This window comes from Myxocyprinus asiaticus, chromosome 27, assembly GCF_019703515.2.
Source record: "Myxocyprinus asiaticus isolate MX2 ecotype Aquarium Trade chromosome 27, UBuf_Myxa_2, whole genome shotgun sequence".
Classification (NCBI taxonomy): domain Eukaryota; kingdom Metazoa; phylum Chordata; class Actinopteri; order Cypriniformes; family Catostomidae; genus Myxocyprinus; species Myxocyprinus asiaticus.
The window spans coordinates 39,833,347-39,854,054 of NC_059370.1; the positions used below are offsets into that span (position 1 = coordinate 39,833,347).

At 36.8% G+C, this 20,708-nt stretch overlaps 1 protein-coding gene across 1 annotated transcript; it reads left to right on the forward strand.

Annotated features, from left to right (window-relative positions):
• The first annotated feature begins 779 nt into the window (after positions 1–779).
• On the forward strand, positions 780–20,696 carry ptcd3 (pentatricopeptide repeat domain 3). Its single transcript, XM_051659040.1, has 24 exons — positions 780–913; positions 1,117–1,169; positions 1,298–1,328; positions 1,420–1,465; positions 1,580–1,648; positions 2,217–2,321; positions 2,412–2,535; positions 2,667–2,776; positions 3,645–3,721; positions 6,926–7,013; positions 7,106–7,166; positions 7,388–7,470; positions 7,553–7,697; positions 7,828–7,878; positions 10,174–10,263; positions 13,150–13,178; positions 13,282–13,388; positions 13,577–13,655; positions 13,737–13,827; positions 18,714–18,799; positions 18,958–19,106; positions 19,212–19,253; positions 20,184–20,342; positions 20,434–20,696. The coding sequence occupies exons 1-24, from the start codon at positions 822–824 to the stop codon at positions 20,477–20,479; spliced, it is 2,013 nt and encodes a 670-aa protein (XP_051515000.1). The 5' UTR covers positions 780–821; the 3' UTR covers positions 20,480–20,696.
• The last annotated feature ends 12 nt before the right edge of the window (positions 20,697–20,708 follow it).

Below are 20,708 nucleotides of genomic sequence, written 5' to 3' on the forward strand. Positions count from 1 at the left end.
TGTCATTATTCAGGTATAAATTAATTTCAAGGCCAAAAAAAAAAAAAAACATGGAAAAATATAGATATTCAGACCGCTGCTGAAGCGGCCATCGGATGTTACGTGGTAACTGTTCCTTTTCTACGCGCTGGTCTAAATAGACCAATCACAGTTGATTGATAGTGATTTTACAATCATACCTCAATCATGAATTTTAAAGCCGCCTGACAAGTTGCTAGATAAGGACAACAAATACCACAAGCATGTGAGTGAACGCGCCTGACGAAATGTAAAACCGTAGTTTTTTGTTCTACAACATGAATTACACAGTCATACCCTAAATGTGTTAAAGGTGACGTTTTTAATATATATATATATATATATATATATATATATATATATATATATATATATATATATATATATATATATGTTGCTAACAAACTTGCTACATAAGAACTATTTGTTAAAGGGATAGTTCACCCAAAATTAATATTATCTCATTATTTACTCACCCTCATACCATCCCAGATGTGTATGATTTTTCTTCAGCAGAACACAAATAAAGATTTCCAGAAGAATATCTCAGCTCTGTAGATACGTACAATGCAAGTGAATGTTGAACAAAATTTTGAAGCTCCAAAAAGCACATAAAGGCAGCATAAAAGTAATCCATAGGACTCCAGCGGTTTAATCCATGAACTATTCCTTTAAGGCGGTTTGACAGAGGCTTCGTCTTTTCGAGCCGCAAAGCGCCACCTCGAGGAATAAAACTTCCTGTTGAATAGCAACATAAGAGCTGAAACAGTTGCCACCCAATTTATTCTACCCAGCCCGGTGTCATGGCGTCCTCCTGTTCGCAGGCGCTCAGGCATCATGTATATAAAAGCAGCAGAATATTTCAAATCAATCTGCAGAAATCATGGACTAGCAGGTAAAATGAATGGACAAAACCGTTTTATTTATGCGTTTTTGTGATGCATGTTATGTTCTGTCGTTTGTCTGTGTTTAAAGATATTACTGGTTGCCTGTAGGTCATTTCAAGGGGTCTGTATGTGTCAACTTACAACTTCATATGACAGATATAATCAAGTTTCATAAGATGCATGAAACACTCATTAGGTTTTGTCATTATAGGTCTTTTGGTGTGAGTTCTGCTGCATATCAACTACCTGCAGCTTCAACATCAGGTGAGACAGCTGCTCTCTGTCACTTAGATAACGAGATTCATATGCATTATTATAATCATATTATATACTGTTTATATGTAAATGGTTATATTATCATAACATTTACAATATCTTTTTAACATCTATAGAAGAAATTGTCATTCCAAAGAAGAAAACATGGTAAATACTTGTCCATTTTATACATGTCTCATTACTAGTTAACATTTTTATTAATTACTATTCATTAATAATTATTTAATTTTGTTTACAGGAGTAAGGAGGCTGTCTTACAGGCACTCGCATCCACTGTGAACAAGGTATGTACAGCTATGATATACAGTAACTTGTGTCATACAGTTGAATAATTAATTTATTTATATAAATGTGTGTGTGTGTGTGTGTGTGTGTGTGTGTGTGTGTGTGTTTTGCAGGATCCTACAGCATCACATTACAGATTCCAGGATGATCCATTCCTCATCCCAAGAACATCAGGAGAGTTTGTGAGTAAATTGTTAAATTTAGGGAGTTCAAACGTATATTACAATGGAGAGAATACTGTCTATGATAGTTATAGTTTTTACTGTTGGTAAAGGCATTAAAGTAAAACTTCTTGATTAACATGACAAGAAAAAACAAGTATACAACATACTGTATATGGATGACAGTCTGAAATGAATGCACACACTGCAAATAAAAAGAATGTAATATATTGAATGTGTGTGTGTGTGTGTGTGTGTGTGTGTGTGTGTTATATATATATATATATATATATATATATATATATATATATATATATATATATTAATAGAATATTATAATGATATATTGTGTTCATTATGTAAACACCTTGGCGGTGCAGTATATTATATATCGTATGTGTAAACCTCCCTCCCCTGGCTTCAAGAGGCACCCTAGCAACTGACACTAGAGTCTGTAGCCTTTAGCCTCCTCGTTAGCATGCCCACCTCACATGCTGAGACCCTGGTTCGAATCCCGCTCGGAGTGGGTTGAGCAGGACCTGTTGCTTATGCATTCATGAAAATACACTTCTTTCTCTCTCCTACACAGAAATTATTTTCCTTGTCCCAGGAATCGGGCAGAAATGCTGCAAAATTTTTCATAAAAAAATACCCGAAATACTTCCAGAAAGACTACGCAGAACCTCATATTCCTGTGAGTATCCAGTATTCATGCCTGATGGTTCTATGTGTTTTTAATGAGGGCTTGAGGTTGTAAATGATTTGTTTTTTCTTCTGTTATTAGTGTTTGATGCCGGAAACTCTTGAGGCTCAGATAGAGGAAGTATCTGAAGCTGCTCTCATAGAGAGAATTAAACTGAGGAAAGTCAAAGCTGCCGTGGATCTATATGACCAACTGCTGCAGGCCGGTCAGAACTCCACAAATAACTCAAACTAGAAACTAGTAGAACAAGTTTTAATATTATGACACTGAATCCCTGTGTTATGCAGAATAGGATATATGCAGACTGTAAATGAATTGCTGAGTGTTTTTTGTCAGGAACCTCTGTGTCATCGGATGTGACCAATGAGCTGTTAGATCTGATTTGTTTCTATGGAGACTGTGATCCCATACAAGAAAATACTCTAGAACAGAGGACGGACAACACGGTAGGGGCCCGTCACACCACTGAACAAAGTAGATTCTCCATTGGAGTTTAAGCATCATATATAAGTGGAAAATGGATGTGGAGCATGTTCTGATTCATAATTATAAATCCGATGACAAAATGTAGATACATAGCAGTCAACTGTCCAATATTCATGCAAAATGTGGTCCTATCATATAGCCTTATAAACAATGTATAGACCTTTTAAGACATAAGAATAATTTCAAATGGCCCATTATATTAATGCAAAGTTGTTTACATAGTTGTCATTATTGACTTAGTGCATCAATAATTGTAATACTGATAATGATTAGATATAGACCGATAATCGGTTAGACTGATATTTTTAACCGATATTTCCATTTAAACGGTTATCAGTTCTTTAATATCGGGTTTACCGATAAAGTTGGATGCACAAGACAACATTTTACATTTTAAATATTAAGTGAGGGGCTTTGAACTAGTGTACATTGCAACTAAAACTAGTCAAATTAATTATTTGTAGACTGCATGCATTATTATTATTTTAAAGCAGTTTACCCGAGTATCGGTATTGGTCTATATGTAATAATGATGCATGTTATGGCTATATTTTTGTAGTGTTATGATTTAGTATAATTATTTTAATTATTAATCTAGTATTAAAAAAATTGTGAAAATAAATTAAAAATAAAATATGTAGTATTAATTAAAATAATTAGTAATTTAGGAAAATGTTAATATTGTGTTAAAAAGCAGAAATAAAATAATAATTAAAAATCGGTGCTGCATATTGGTTATCAAACACTTTAGTATAAAAATAATAAGTATCTGTCGTAAAAATCTGTCGATCTCTAATATATTAGTATATTTCTCGTGGCACACTTCAGGAGGACGTACAGGATGAATTGCAGAGTAAAAAAGGAAGACCACCCAAAGCCTCCGATTTACTGAGGACCGCATGGAAGTGAGTAACTACACACATATGGCACAGAAATTACTATAAGTAAAGGAATAGTTCACCCAAAGATGAAAATTCTCATCATTTACTCACCCACTTATATGTATGACTTTCTTTCTTCTGCTGAACACTAATGAAGATTTTTAGAAAAATATTTCATATCTGTAGGTCCATACAATGGAAGTGAATGGTGACCAAAGTTTTGAAGCTCCAAAAGCACATAAAGGCATATTAAAAGTAATCCAAATGACTCCAGTGGATCAGTCTACAGTAGTGGCCAAAAATATTGGCACCCATGGTAAGTATGAGCAAACAAGGCTGTGGAAAAAAAAAAAATCTGCATTGTTTATCCTTGTGATCTTTCATTCAAAGAAATTCATAAAAATCTAACCTTTAATTGAAGTAAAAAAAGAGGGGAAATATCTCATTATTAAATAAATATTTTTCTCCAAAACATGTTGGCCACAATTAGTGGCACCCCTAGAAATTCAGAAGTATATCAGAAGTATATTCCTATTCATATTTTCCTTTTTTTTTTTTTTTTTAACCAATTTGGAATGGCCAATTCCCAATGAGCTTTTATGTCCTCGTGGTCATGTAGTGATTCGTCTCAGTCCGGGTGGCGGAGGACGAATGCAAACCTGCGCATCTTATCATGTGGCTTGTTGAGCGTGTTGCCACAGAGACATAGCGCGTGGAGGCTTCACGCCACCCACTGCGGCATCCACGCTCAACTCACCACGCGCCCCACTGAGAACGAACCACATTATAGTGATCACGAGGAGGTTACCCCATGTGACTCTACCCTCCCTAGCAACCAGGCCAATTTGGTTGCTTAGGAGACCTGGGATTTGAACTAGTGAACTAGCGAACTCCAGGGGTGGTAGCCAACGTCTTTACCACTGAGCTACCCAGGCCCCCATATTTTACATTTTTTAGTGCATCTGGGTGACCAGGAATATGAAATTGTTCAGCCATTACTTCCTGTTTCACTGGGGTATAAATATGAGGTAACACACTAGCCAAATTCCTTTAATCATCAATCACAGTGGGTTAGACGAAAGAATATAGCTCTGATGTGCGGCAAAAGGTTGTTGAGCTTCACAAAATGGGAAGTGGCTATAAGAAAATAGCCAAAGCATTGAAAATACCCATTTCCATCATAAGTGCAATAATTAACAAATTCCAATCAAATGGAGATCTTAAGAATCGGCCTGGAAAAGGACATGTGTCTATATTGTCTCCACGCACAGTGAGAAGGATGGTTCAAGTGGCCAAAGAATCTCCAAGGATCACAGCTGGAGAATTGCAGAAATTAGTTAGGTCTTGGGGTCAGAAAGTCTAAAAAAAAAAAAAAAAAATCAGACATCATCTACATCAAATTAAGTTGTTTGGGAGGGTTTCAAGAATAAAAGCCTCTGCTCTCATCCAACAACAAAATCAAGGGTCTTCAGTTTGAAACAAAAAAAGAGCTTTTTGGCAGCAAACACCAGAGATGGGTTTGGCGTACACAGAGATGAAGTACCCAATGCCCACGGTTAAATGTGGTGCTGCATCTTAAATGGTGTGGGGCTGTTTTTCTGCCAGGACCTGGACATCTTGTTCGGATACATGGCATCATGGACTCTATCAAATACCAACAGATAAAAAAATCAAAACCTGACTGCCTCTGCCAGAAAGCTTACAATGGGCCCTGGTTGGATCTTCCAGCAGGACAATGATCAAAAACAAACATCAAAATCAACACAAAAATTGTTCACTGACCACAAAATCAAGGTTCTGCCATGGCCATCCCAGTCCTCTGACCTAAACCCCATAGAAAATTTGTTGGGTGAACTGAAGGGGAGAGTCCACCAACATGGAAGGATCTGTAGAGATTCTGTATGGACGAATGGTCTCAGATCCCTTGCCATGTGTTCTCCAACCTCATTAGGCATTATAAGAGAAGACTCAGAGCTGTTATCTTGGCAAAGGGAGGCTGCAAAAAGTATTGAATAAAATGTTGCCAATAATTGTGGCCGATGCGTTTTGGAGAAAAATATTTATTTAATAATGAGATATTTCCCCTGTTTCAATTGTTTTACTTCAATTAAAGGTTAGATTTTTGTAAATTTTTTTGAATGAAAGATAATTTTTTTCACGGCCTTCTTTGCGCATATATACCAAGGGTGCCAGTATCTTCAGAAGTCTTCAGAAGTGATATGATAAGTGTGGGTGAGAAACAGATCAATATTTAAGTCCTTTTTTGCTATACATTTTCATACATGCCCACTAGGTGGTGATAGCATGAAAAATGCAAATGCAAAAAAACAAAAGAAGAAGAATGTGAAAGTGAAAGTGGAGATTGATACTAAAAAAGGACTTATGTGCCCTTCAAGTGGAGTCGGAAATATCGTAATTACGAGTTCTGAGCACATGAATGACGTATTAACAAGTGTGAAACTTGGAATTCTAGATGATACACGAGTTTCCAAGTTGGGACGTTCAAAGGGGCATGTCAACATAAAAGATGATCGGAAGTAATGACGTTGCAAAATTATTTCAACATCTGTAATTTATTTCAATAATATTAATTTGTTTTATATGACAGTCAGCTAATGACTCACCCTTCGTGGTCTGTTTTAAGCAAATTAATTAATAATATGTTAGATACCATGCATTAATAAAGCATGTATGTTATTTATAAGTGAAGCAGGTTTATTTACTAATGTTTATTTACAACAGAAAAAATGCTTTTGCCTTCGTTCATTTCGTAATTGTTTAAGTTTGGCTTCTTCTGTATTTTGTTTCCCACTTGAATGCGTGACATGTCTTAGTAACGAATGCCCGACTCAGAGGTACAAGCTTCCCAGGTGCACTTGAACGCAGCATTAAATATTGATTTGTTTCTCATCCACACCTATCAAATCGCTTCTAAAGGCAGATTTAACCACTGGAGTCGAATGGATACATTTTATGCTGCCTTTATTTGCTTTTGGACCTTGCATTGAATGTACCTACAGGGCTGAGATATTCTTAAAATAATCTGCGTTTGAAAGTCATATACATCTGGGATGGCATGAGGTTGAGTAAATGATCTATGAATTTTCATTTTTAGGTGAACTATCGCTTTAAATCTGTATTGTTGTATATTTATCTGCATAACATTTTACAGAATCATGAAATTAAAACAGTCATGTCAAAAGAGACTTTATTTTTTTTGCCCTACAGAGAGAATAATAATGCAGAGAGAATTTTTGCATTACTGTCAGAGCCAAACACTCGTTCATACAGCGCTCTGATCAGAGGAATGGTGAAGGTAAAAGGTTTTTTTTCTCTCTTTTTCTTTTTTAAATAATTATTTTCTTTTTGGATGGCTGAAGATGATCATTTGTGTGATTGAATTCACAGCATGGCGCCTACTCCAAAGCATTCAGCACCTACACTGACCTGCTGAACAACCGCCTGACAGGTGAGAATGCTGTTTAGCATTTACAATTAATCAGTAAACCATCATTTTAATACCCAGAGAATAACATTTCTGTCATTTACTAACTCATATCGTTCCAAACCTGTATGACTTTCTTTCTTCTAAGAAACACAAAATGAGATGTGTAAATATAACTATAATGACTAAATAAAATTGACCTTTTCCAGTTCCAGAACTGAATAATGTTAATTTCCTCCTTCCAGCTGATGTCCACACCTTCAGTGCTCTGATCACAGCAGCCCCAGAAGTACAAGAGAAATACAACGAAAAATGGGAGCTGATAGTGGTGTGTTCTTTAGATTTAGTTGTAAAACAGCTTTCATTAGTAGTTTCTAGTTGCAGCTGCATCATTCTTTTGTGTGTTGTAGGATCTTCTGAAGCAGATGTCAGAGCAGAAGGTGAAGCCAAACCTCCTGACGCTTAACGCTGTCTTAAAGGCTTTGAGACGCTGTGGAGCTCTAGGAAAATCACAGGCCTTCCCTGTTATCAGTGAGATGAAAGCGCTGTCCATCGGTTTGTATTTTGTAGTAACCTCTCCTGTTTTGTTGAAACGAAGTGCTGAATGGTTATGTTGGTTGCAAGACAACTTTTGAAATCTGTTTTGGTGTATAATTGTTTGTTTTCTTCCAATCATTCATTTCAGATCCCAGTTTGGCATCTTACAATCACGTGCTGAGCATCTTTTATAAAGCAGGTAATAAAGGCTAATTCTATATTTCTAAAGACAGTTTTCTTGTGTATACTTTAAATTAACTACCATATTATGTAAGGGATAATGTGCAGTCAGCCGGTTGTTATTGCAAAATAAACCCCGACGGGGTGATCAGGATCTTGTATCATCCTAAAGGGGATTATTTTGCAATTGCATCCGGCTGACTGTACATTATCCTACTTATTACAAGGATACTAACCAAATAAACAAATAATTGGACATTAAATATTGATTTGCATTGAAATTATGTAATTATGTGGGAAGAAATAAATCGCTGAACAGCTGAAATCCACCTCCGGTTTGCGTCAGTGTTCTGTTGGTGTTTATTTTGTAATTAATGAACATCAGACTTCTCATTACTCATCACAAGACTACTTGCCAAATTAATAAATAAATGGACATTAAATATTGATTTGCATTGAAATTGATGTAATTATGTTAGAAGAAATAAATCACTAAACAGCTAAAATCCACCTCCGCTTTGCGTCAGATTTCTGTTGGTGTTTATTTTGTAATTAATGACTGTCTGACTGCTCATCGTGTATCTCATTACAACACTACTTGCCAAATAAATAAGTAAATGGATAAGAAACATTGATTTGCATTGAAATTATTTCATTAGTGTACTTTCCGAGAAGATGGCTCACAATACCCGGATGAGTGGTCTGATACGTGGATGTGCAGTTGTTACTGAGCAATATCAGACCGCTAGATGGCGCCATTGATCAATCGGAATTGAGTATTCCAGAGTGACATGTGATAAATAGATATATGGGTTTTACCGATTAACTGGTGCCGATAGATTGGTACTATCGGTTATCGGCAAAAATCAATGCAATTTTTTATTTTTTTTTATTGTTAATATTATTCCTCCCTGTTACTCTGTGGGTGAAACCCTTCATCTGGTGAATAAATAAGCCAGGCCTATTCAACTGTAGGCCTGGGGGCCAGAACTGGCCGTTTGAAATTTTCAGTGGCCCGCGTGAGGTTATCAGTCTAAGGGGCACACATTTTGCGTCCATTTGCACTGTTTTTCCTATGTAAACTTGCAATAGACGAACATTTCGCAACGTCTTTCTGTTTTTACAGTGTCTAGTGCAAGAGCGCCACATTTTTAGACTCTTTCAGAGGTTGGGAAAAAATTTGTCAACCGTCACTTTGACGGAATGGGAAGATTAAAGAACTAAAATCATGGACGGCTGACAAGCGTGAGTTTAAAGAAACAGAAAAGTTCTATTAATTAATTTAGTCAAGAAAACATTCGATTTGAAAAGTCAAAAGTTTAAATCATTGCATTTATAACAAAGTCACTGTGATTGTTCAATATTTAGTGTCAGTCTGGTTTACTCATTTTGTTATGGAACAAATTTGAAAGCACTTTTTTAGTAGATTTTTTTTGTTTGTTTTTTTTTTTCCAAGTGACGTATTTTCAGAATTTCTTGCTAGGTTGAAATATTTCTCATGATTAAAAAAAAAAATAAAAGCTAAAACACAGATGTTTATTTTTAAATAATGAACAAATGTTATAGACCTACTATAACAATATATATAGCTTTTAATCAATATCTGTGGATAGCTTTTTGACAAAATATTCTGGCTTGGCACGCATGCCCTGATATTTATATTTTTTCATCTGGCCCACTTGTCGATAAAGTTAAATAGCCCTGATTTGGACTATAAAAGGCTTGAAAATTTTTGGGGAAAAAACAACACAACAAAAAACAGAATACCGGACAATTGACAAGCGACCGCTGATGATCTACTGTTGATGGATTACTACTCATACAGTATTTAAGACAATGTTTACTCTATAGTTTTTTTACTGTAATATATTGTAGATTATTTTAAGAGTGCATGTTTTGTTTTCCTTCTGTGTTTGTGTGAGCTGAAAGCATAGGCATTTCAAAATAAGAGTCCCTCATGTATTTTCAAGCTTGTTTATAGTTAAAAGACCCATATTATGCACAAAACCTTCATTTTTTCTAGTTATTGGGATTTTGATTGCACAATATACACACATCTGGAATTTTACTAATTTTGGTCTCTTGTAGCCTCTATGCCCATGCCCATCACAGTAAGGAAATTCTGTAAATCGATTTTAAAAATTATCGGCTGATTATTCACTATCAGCCGTTTCCTCCAGCTTAGTTATCAGTATCGGAAAAGTCCACCAAAGGCCAGCCTCTAATATTAAATGTGAATATACATGCATAGAGCACTCTGATGGTGATTTCGATAACGTAATCATGTATTTCATCATTTCATCATGCTCTGCAGGTGTTCCAGTTCACGGTCAAACAGACATTCTACAGGAAGTGATGAATGAGGTTTCAGGAAGGAGCTTTACCCCACAAGATCCTGATGATGGTATCAGCTTTTTATATTATGATTAGGGCCCGAGTGCCAATGGTGCGAGGGCCCTATTGTTCTTCTAGGTGTATTCTTTTTTTTTTTTCCCCAAATGAATCGCATTTTTGAGGCCCTAAACATACTCGAAAATTCATGAAACTTTGCACACACATCAGAAGTGGCGAAAATTTACATCTGAAATGGGTTTTAGAATTAGGTGTGGCAAAATGGCTCGATAGCGCCACCTACAAACTTTCAACGATGTGCACTTTACGCTATGTTTCACCTACACGTACGAAAATCGGTACACATGTGTAACATGCCAATACCTACATAAAAATCTCTTGGACCCATGCCCTAACTCAACAGGAAGTCAGCCATTTAGATTTTTCTCTTCAATTTTGCTCAGTTTTTGCCATTTCCAGGCCTCGTACTTTAACAAACTCCTCCTAGAGATTTCATCAGATCTACTTCATATTTGATTATTCTAATCTAAAGGCCTTGGCGATGCTAAATTGCGAAGCTTTTGAGTTTTCTTTGAACGGCGTGTCCGTGGTGACCTGACAAATTTCGATGTTTCGCCATTAAACAGGAAGTTGTTGTAACTCAAACATACAATGTCCAATCTGCCCAGAACTTCACATGTTTGATAACAGTCCCGGCCTGAACACTTCTATATGCCAATATTCAGTTATAGTCATAGCACCACCTACTGGCAACAGGAAATGGCATGTTTTACACTGTGATACACTCTTAACAACATTTAAGTGCTAAAAAATGCTAAAAAAAAATTGGAGTGACATTCCCCTGGCACAGCAGCCCCACTTGACTTTAGTTTTGGTGAAGGTAGAAATGTAGACATTCATTTGACATTTCAAATGTAGCCATTTAATGGATACTAGGGGTATTAAAAATAAGTGGTCGACCGATATATCGCAGAGGCCGATAAATCAGACGATATTCTGAATTTTTTAATTATCTGCCGATAAATTTTCCTGTTTGGCCAATTTGTTTCTTGAGGGTGCCGAAAATCGCCTGCTTACATGTGAAGCGACTGAGACATGTAAACGACCAGTCACGGTTCATTTTGTTGTTACGTGCCATCATGTTACTATAATAACAGACAGGTGTGCAACACAGTGTCATTTAAACGGTCCGCATGTCAGAGCGTTGCAGATGCGTTTGAGCTCATAATGTTAAAGTGCTCGCCTGTTTCATTCTCCCTCTCTCTCCTCAACAGTTCCCTGTAACTTTGTCTTGTCTAATGATAAAAAGGCAAATATCAATAAAACTAATATCATATACCGTCTATGCGCACATCTCGTTTACACGGATGTAATAAACCAACCTCACACAACTTCAGCAGATCCAGCATCCTGTGGAGCGCTCATATATCTTCCTCTGAATCACGTATTCTAACAGTCTCTCCTCAACAGTTCCCTGTCACCTTTAACTTTCTTTTCTAATGATAAAAGACAAAAATCAATAAAACATCTATTATATACCATTTGCAAATATGCAGATATCTCGTTTAAATGGATATAATTCACGAACCTCACGAAAATCCAGCGTTTTCTTCCCGTCGAGTGCTCATCTAATATCTTCCTCTGAAGCACGTATACTATCAGCCAGAATCAAAAACTTCAGGATCAGGATCAAAAGTTCCTCTGATTCACAAATCATGACAACAATCCAAGAAGGCGATCCATGCCGTTTAAACTGTCAGGAGATTGCTGCTGCTCACGCTGGATCTGCACAAGCATGTGAGTGCAATCAAAGTCTTTCTAGCAAGTCAGTCCACTGTCGGCCATGTTTGGAACGCTCTCGGGAGGCTATTTCCAGTCATGACAGTGCAGCTCCTATCTACTTGAATGGGGAAAGACCAAAATCTCCAAAACAGTTGGTCAAGATTACGATCAAAGAACATATTTCAAATCAGCAGTAAAATATGACAACACTGGTATCATAAATGATGCTTCTTTACCTCAGATTACACCAAAAAACGCAATTTTCCCAGCTTTTATAGCTAATGCGCATGCGCGTTCTTGTGTTGATTGATGGGCAATGTCTGTATCTAAAAGGTGATTGGCTCTTTTACCTGTAAGGCGGGATTTCCTATCTACATCCGTTGACCGTTGGCTGCAGTTGGGCATTCATTTTAATAGAAGAGTCCCATCTCTGCTAAAAATTATCTGGTGCAACTTTAAGGCAAAAGCGCTTCATGTGTGCTACAAGTAAATGTCTTATTCACTATGCACTGTATGTGCAATTGATTTTATTCTGTATTTTTTGAGTAAATGCGATTGCTAACGTGGACATGCCATCCATGGTTGCTGGAATACTGTGTGTACTGTTATTTCCTTCTTCCTAATATATGAACAATTTCTTCATGTGCAAATAAATTGCTAAAGTTTGACGACTAAACAGAAATCAGAAGAAACTGCTGTCTACCATTTAAAATACAATATTATTTTGTACTTTTTTACAAAGTTAAGGTTTTGTGTAAATATAGTGCTAAATAAGAGTTTATTAATTTTTTTAGCAACTTTATGTTTATGTTATAACCTATATTAAATTGTGTGATATATCGGCATTGTATCGGCCACCCTGCTCTCTGGATATCGGCATCAGCTCTATTAAAAATCTCCCAATGATAGTTAATAATCAATTATAATTACTTAACTAATACCCAATGGATTATGCTTTACATTCATATCCAAAATACACATCTTGAAATGTGACCTAGTCTTTAACATACAGTATTTTTTTAAGTAATTATGAGTCATACCAAAATAAAATCTACATGCTTTTTTAGAAGCAGCTATAAGCAAATCTAACTAAAGAGATTAAGCATTGAGCATTTTGTGTAACAAATCACTTTTTGGTATTCTTTTTGCTCTACAGCGCAGTTCTTCATTACTGCAATGAGAATTGTAAGTGCACTTCAGTATGATCTGTCAACATCTTTGCTTTATGGTCAGTTATTAATGTAATTCCCAGTATGATGTGTGAGCTGTGTGGCATCTAATTCTGTAGTGTCTGGACACTAAAGACATGGAGCAGGCATACAGAGTGCATGAGCTGCTGGGTGTCGGAGAGAATTGGAGACTGCTGGGAGATGCTTTCCAACAGAGCATCTACTAGTGAGTACAATTCCTACAAAACAACGAGAACCTCACTGTAAAACAGTCATTTTTTATTTGCCCTCAATACATGTCGACATCAAGAATGCTGATGATTTTAACAATTGTGTTGATTATCCTAAAAATAGCTGTGAATAAAAGGGTAATTAAAATGGATATTATATTGGTTATTCTACACTCTCTCTCAGCGCACGGTTCTTCAGTCTTCTGTGTATGATGGAGAATATTGACGTAGTTCTGAAGTGGTACAGAGATCTTATTCCTTCGGTGAGTAAAGCATAATATATACATGCTGCTTCATTTAAAAACACAGAATAGGTATATGCATTGATGTGGTTTCATTTGCAGGTATACTACCCCAATTCTAATGTCATGAGAGATATACTTCAAGCACTTGATGCTGACAACAGATTAGACCTCATCCCGCAGATATGGAAAGGTGAGTGTCTTTTGTAATAAAATATTCAAATACATAATCTGAAAAGTAAAAGTATTAAAGAAAGCTTCTTATCAGCTACATTAAAGCATGTTGTTGTTTCAGAGTTTGGAGTGGTTTTTTAAGAGACATTATTTGGGGGGCCTGGGTAGCTCAGCGAGTATTGACGCTGACTACCACCCTGGAGTCGCGAGTTCGAATCCAGGGTGTGCTGAGTGACTCCAGCCAGGTCTCCTAAGCAACCAAATTGGCCCGGTTGCTAGGGAGGGTAGAGTCACATGGGGTAACCTCCTCGTGGTCGCGATTAGTGGTTCTCGCTCTCAATGAGGCGCATGGTGAGTTGTGCTTGGATCGCGGAGTGTAGCATGAGCCTCAAAATGCGGAGTCTCCGCAGTGTCATGCATGATGAGCCACTTGATAAGATGCGCGGATTGACGGTCTCAGAAGCGGAGGCAACTGAGACTTGTCCTCCGCCACCCAGATTGAGGTGAGTAATCGCGCCACCACGAGGACCTACGAAGTAGTGGGAATTGGGCATTCCAAATTGGGAGAAAAAAGGGGATAAAAAAAAAAAAAAAAAAAGATACGTTCACCCAAAAATGACAATTTTGTAATCATTTACTCACCCTCATGACGTACCAAACCATATTTTGCAGTGGAACACAAAAATTGGAGATGTTTTTTGTAGTGACCAGTAGCTGTCAAAAAACATATTAACCCTTAAATGCATGGGTGTTTCACAAAACACTATTACATACTTGAGTGCAATGCGGCACGTACTGCATATCAATCACAATTGGATCTACAAAATGCACAGATAGTGTTATTTTCAAGACAATTAGAAAATAATACAATATATTTTGATGTTTTATTTTTCTTATATCAAAGAGATGATGAAACAAATATAAAACAGGATTCATCGCTTCCACACTGAAATTTCATGATGCAGCTTGCTGTCATACACATATTGAGCTACACATAACACAAGATACACATGTGTTTTCACAGGCACTTTTTGAGTCTAAATAGATGCACAACTTACAGAATTTCAGTTGTTCACCCAAATGTCAATAACCAAATTGTACTGTTGATGTGTTACACTTTATAGTTTACTTCCATATTGCTTCTTCATCAAATGTAAATCGTTAATCACTGAAACAACAGCACCACCTTGAGTAACAAACAACATTTATAATATGTATGTGTACACCCATATGGGATACTGATAGTTCACCATTGTCACACAGAAAATCAATGTGATATAGAAGTAATTTGTATGAATATAGTACTCATTTGTATTGTAATAAACAAAGAAATATATATATCCTGTGATAGTTAACTTAAATAGATATGAAATAGTCATACAATTATGATTTATGGAAGCGCAAAAAAAGCGACACTATTACATACTGTTGAAGTCACATACACTTAGGTTGAAGAAATTAAAACTCATTTTTTACCACTCCACAGATTTAATATTAGCAAACTTTAGTTTTGGCAAGTCATTTAGGACATCTACTTTGTGCATGACATGAGTAATATTTCCTACAATTGTTTACAGACAGATTGTTTCACTTTTATTTGACTATATCACAATTCTAGTGGGTCAGAAGTTTACATACACTAAGTTAAATGTGCCTTTAAGCAGCTTAGAAAATTCCAGAAAATTATGTCAAGCCTTTAGACAATTAGCTTCTGATAGGAGGTGTACCTGTGGATGTATTTTAAGGCCTACATTGAGTGCCCCTTTGCTTGACATCATGGGAAAATCAAAAGAAATCAGCTAAGAAAATTGTTGACCTCCACAAGTCTGGTTCATCCTTGGGAGCAATTTCCAAATGCCTGAAGGTACCACGTTCATCTGTACAAACAATAGTACACAAGTATAAACACCATGGGACCACGCAGCCATCATACCGCTCAGGAAGGAGACGCATTCTGTCTCCTAGAGATGAACATAATTTGGTGCGAAAAGTGTAAATCAATCCCAGAAAAACAGCAAAGGACCTTGTGAAGATGCTGGAGGAAACAGGTAGACAAGTATCTATATCCACAGTAAAACGAGTCTTATATCGACATAATCTGAAAGGCTGCTCAACAAGGAAGAAGCTACTGCTCCAAAACCGCCATAAAAATGCCAGGCTGCAGTTTGCAAGTGCACATGGGGACAAAGATCTTACTTTTTGGAGAAATGTCCTCTGGTCTAATGAAACAAAAAATAAACTGTTTGACCATAATGATCATTGTTATGTTTGGACGAAAAAGTGTGAGGCTTGCAAGCCAAAGAACACCATCCCAACCGTGAAGCATGGGGGTGGCAGCATCATGTTGTGGGGGTGGTTTGCTGCAGGAGGGACTGGTGCACTTCACAAAATAAATGGGCCAAAATTCCAGCAATCTATTGTGAGAAGATTGTGGAAGGCTACCCAAAATGTTAAACAATTTAAAGGCAAGGCTACCAAATACTAACAAAGTGTATGTAAACTTCTGACCCACTGGGAATGTGATGAAAAAAATAAAAGCTGAAATAAATAATTCTCTCTGCTATTATTCTGACATTTCACGTTCTTAAAATAAAGTAGTGATCCTAACTGACCTAAGACAGGGAATGTTTTCTACGATTAAATGTCAAGAATTGTGAAAAACTGAGCTTAAATGTATTTGGCTAATGTGTATGTAAACTTCTGACTCTAGGGTCTTTAATGACCCTATACATTTTTGGTAATTAAGCATTTATAACTAAATAAAAATTCCTACACTATTCAGAAGAGAAAGGTTGAGGAATACTAAAGAGGTGTGGGTGTAACTCTTAAAAAATTGATGAGGTACAGGGGGTGGAATGAGACCCTGGGTCACTAAAGACCCGAGGTATGCATAAAGGGTTAAAAGTATCCTAAAAGTAGTCGATACTACTCATGTGCTATATTCCAACTATTCTTAGGCAATACAATGACTTTGTGTGAGGAACAGACTGAAATGTTTGTAATTAATTACTGAAAATATTCACCCGCACCACAGCTCTCAAATCTAATTTGGGTTCAAACATGGTGCGACCATCTTAAGATGTTGTATAAACTACTTTTCTAATGCTTTTTTCTCCATTCTCTTCATTGTATGGAGAAGCGCTGCATAATCATTCTACTTTTGTGTTACAGTGCTGTGAAAAAATATTTGCACCCTTCCTGATTTCTTCTATTTTTCAGATTAAATTGTTTTAGATCTTCAAACAAGATATAACATAAAACAAAGGCAACCTGAGTAAACACAAAATACAGTTTTCAAATATATATATTTTTTCTATTGAAGCAAAAAAAGTTATCCAACACATATATCACCCATGTGAAAAACTAACTGCCCCCTTAAACTTAATAGCTGGTTGTACCACCTTTAGCAGCAACAACTGCATAATCTCCAATAACTGGAGATCAGCTTTTCACAACGCTGTGGTTGAATTTTGGCCCACTCTTCTTTGCAGAACTGCTTTAGTTCAGACACTGGAGGGTTTTCAAGCATGAACTGCCCATTTAAGGTCCTGCCACAGCATCTCAATCGGGTTCATGTCAGGACTTTGACTAGGCCACTCCAAAACTTTAATTTTGCTTCTTTTGAGCCATTCAGAGGTAGACTTACTCCTGTACTTTGGATCATTGTCTTACTGCATAATCCAGTTGCGCTTGAGCTTCAACTCACAGAATGATGACCAGAAGTTCTCCTTTAGGATTTTCTGGTAGAGATCAGAATTCATGTTTTTATTGCAAGTCGCCCTGGACCTGAAGCAGCACAGCATCCCCACACATCACACTACCACCACCATGCTTGACCGTAGTGATGTTCTTTTTGTGGAATTCTGTGTTTGATTTTCACCAGATGTAACGGGACCCCTGTCTTCCAAACAGTTCCACTTTCGACTCATCAGTCCACAGAACATTCTCCCAAAAGGTTTGAGGATCATCAAGGTGTGTTTTGGCAAAATTCAGAGGAGCCTTAATGTTCTTCTGGGTTAGCAGTGGTTTTCGCACTCTTCCATGGATGCCATTTTTGGCCAGTCTTTCTGATAGTGGAGTCATGAACAGTGACCTTCATTGATGCGAGAGAGGCCTGCAGTTCCTTGGAGGTTGTCCTTGACATTTTTGTGACTTCCTGGAATTTTGGAAGGTCGGCCACTTCTGGGAAGGTTCACCACTGTGCCAAATTTCCTCCATTTGGAGATACTGGCTCTCACTGTGGTTCTTTGGAGTACCAGAGCCTTTGAAATAGCTTTGTAACTCTTCCCAGAATGATGTATTACAATCACCACTTTTCTCATCAGTTCTTGAATTTCTTTTGACCTTGGCATAGTGTGCTACTGGGTGAGACCTTTTAACCAACTTCATGCTGCTGAAAAAGTTATATTTAGGTGTTGATTTGATTGAAAGGGGCTGGCATTAATCAGGTCTGGGTGTGTCTAGTCCAGCTGAACCCCATTATTAATTCAGTTTCATAGCTTTGGGGATTTAGTAACTAAGGGGGCAAATACTTTTTCACACAGGCCCACTGGTATTGGATAATTATTTTGCTTAAATAACATCATTTAAAAACTGTATTTTGTGTTTACTCATATTGCCTTTGCTTTATGCTAGATTTTGTTTGAATTTTTGAAACAATTTATTATGAGATATACACAAAAACAAAAGAAATGAGGATGGGGAAAATACTTTTTCACAGCACTGTACATGGAAGAAAGAAAGTCATACAGGTTTGGAACATCATGAGGGTGAGAAAATGATTATGTAAATTTGCATTTTTGGGTGAATAAATTTATTAAAGGAATAATTCCTTTAAGTTTGTTTTACATAAAGACCACTGACACTGACTGAAGGACATAATTTCAATATTTTCCTGTTCCACAGATATTAAACAGTTGGGCCATGCTAACAGACAGATTCTGGTAGAGGAGGTGCTGACACTAATGGCAAGAGAGCAGCAAAATCAAGAGGTATTACCTCATTTGTCACAATAAAGGGACATCTAAGATTTTTAGTGCACAGTCGCACCACCCAAAGATACTTTTACAGTAATTAATCAGTGAGATATTAGTTATATATATATTATACACATACATACATACATACATACATATATATTGCTGTGCAGGTGCAGGAGTCATTTGCTTGGTGTGCACTGGATGTGAAGAAACAGTACGAAATGGGCGACCGTGGCAAAGTTACGCTAAGCTGGACAGCAAATTCGCTCAGCGACATCATTTCCATTCTGCTAGCAGCCCAAAGGAGACAGGAAGCCTGGTAACACCTGCAAAAATACTCTCTTCATGGAAGTGGTTTCAAAAATGATTTGGTTCAAAATGGCTAAAATGTATTTAAAATGTTATTTTATTTCTCTTCATTTAGGGATATGCTGAAGCTATTCAAAACCAACAACAAAGTTCCAAGGTAGGTTTTACGTTATAGTAGGTATCTAAGATTGGTGAAAATGCCTCTATTTAGCAAAACAAAATTATCTCCATGTTTAAATTTTGATTGAATCCTAGTTTCTCAATGTGGTTCAGACTTTTGGACCCATCTGAATATGTTATTAATATCTCATATTGTCTTTAAAGGAATAGTTCACCCAGAAATCATTTACTCACCCTCATGCCATCCCAGATGTGTATGATTTTCTTTCTTCTACAGAACACAAATTAATATTTTTAAAGAATATCTCAGCTCTGTATGTCCTCACAATGCAAGTGAATGGTGAACAAAACTTTATAGCTCCAGAAAGCACATAAAGGCAGCATAAAAGTAATCCATACATGGTTTAATCCATATCTTCAGAAGCGATCCAATTGGTTTTGGTTGAGAACAGACCAAAATCTAACTCTTTTTTTCACTGTACATCTTACCATTGCAATCTATAGGCACTATCATGATTTCAAGCTTGATTACACTTCCTAGTGCTTGCATGCGCAGATCGCTAGAGTGCGCTAGGAAGTGTAATCAAGCTTGAAATCAGGAATGCCAAAGAAACTGTTGATGTCAAGATTTATAGTGAAAAATAATTTGGTCTGTTCTCTCGCAAAACCAATTGGATCACTTCTGAAGCCATGGATTAAACCACTGGAGTCATATGGGTACTTTTATGCTTCTTTTATATGCATTTTGAAGCTTCAACGTTTTGATCACCATTCACTTGCATTTTATGGACCTACAGAGCTGAGATATTCTTCTAAAAATCTTTTTTTGTGTTCAGCAGAAGAAATAAAGTCATACACATCTGGGATGGCATGAGGGTGAGTAAATGAGAGAATTTTCATTTTTGAGTGAACTAAAACTTTAACAGTCCGAATGCTTGCAGTAACAACAGTTGTGTTGCTCCCTCAGTGAGGAGCTGTTGAATAAGTTCTTGACATGCATAAAGGAGAACAGTGATGTGAATAAAGCAGTTGAACTAGTCCAGATCTCAGCCGGCTTCTGTCTGCCAGAAACCCAAAAACTAATTGAGCGGGTCCAGAAAGACTTTGAGCTCTCAGAGCAGCAGAAGTAAGTTTTACCCGTTTGAAATGGCAACCCGAGGGATTTTACATGAATTAGAAAATTAAACAATGACTTAATCTTCTCTGGTGTCTTGCAGGAACATCTTGTCTGATTTGGAAATACAGACCTATAACAGCGATTAACTGGTTGCAGAGAGATGTACTGCAGTGTGAATGAATGATGGTCACTGATACTTCTGTACTTAAATGTCATATCACATGCTACACATTTTACTCAACACGGTCAAGATTTGTACTTTCAAACCTGTTTTTCCTCATTTCCTGATGTATTCTTGTTCTTCAGACCAGTTTCACAGTGTCTGTTGTTTTGTTCCTCAAATAAAGCTCTTTACACTGCTCAGTGAATCGCAAT

Excerpts from the sequence above, each read along its gene's own strand:
- ptcd3 (XM_051659040.1), top strand. The coding sequence starts at position 822 with ATGGCGTCCTCCTGTTCGCAGGCGCTCAGGCATCATGTATATAAAAGC. Across the intron at positions 2,322-2,411 it reads ACGCAGAACCTCATATTCCT|TGTTTGATGCCGGAAACTCT; the intron begins GTGAGTATCCAG and ends TTCTGTTATTAG. Across the intron at positions 20,343-20,433 it reads GAGCTCTCAGAGCAGCAGAA|GAACATCTTGTCTGATTTGG; the intron begins GTAAGTTTTACC and ends GGTGTCTTGCAG.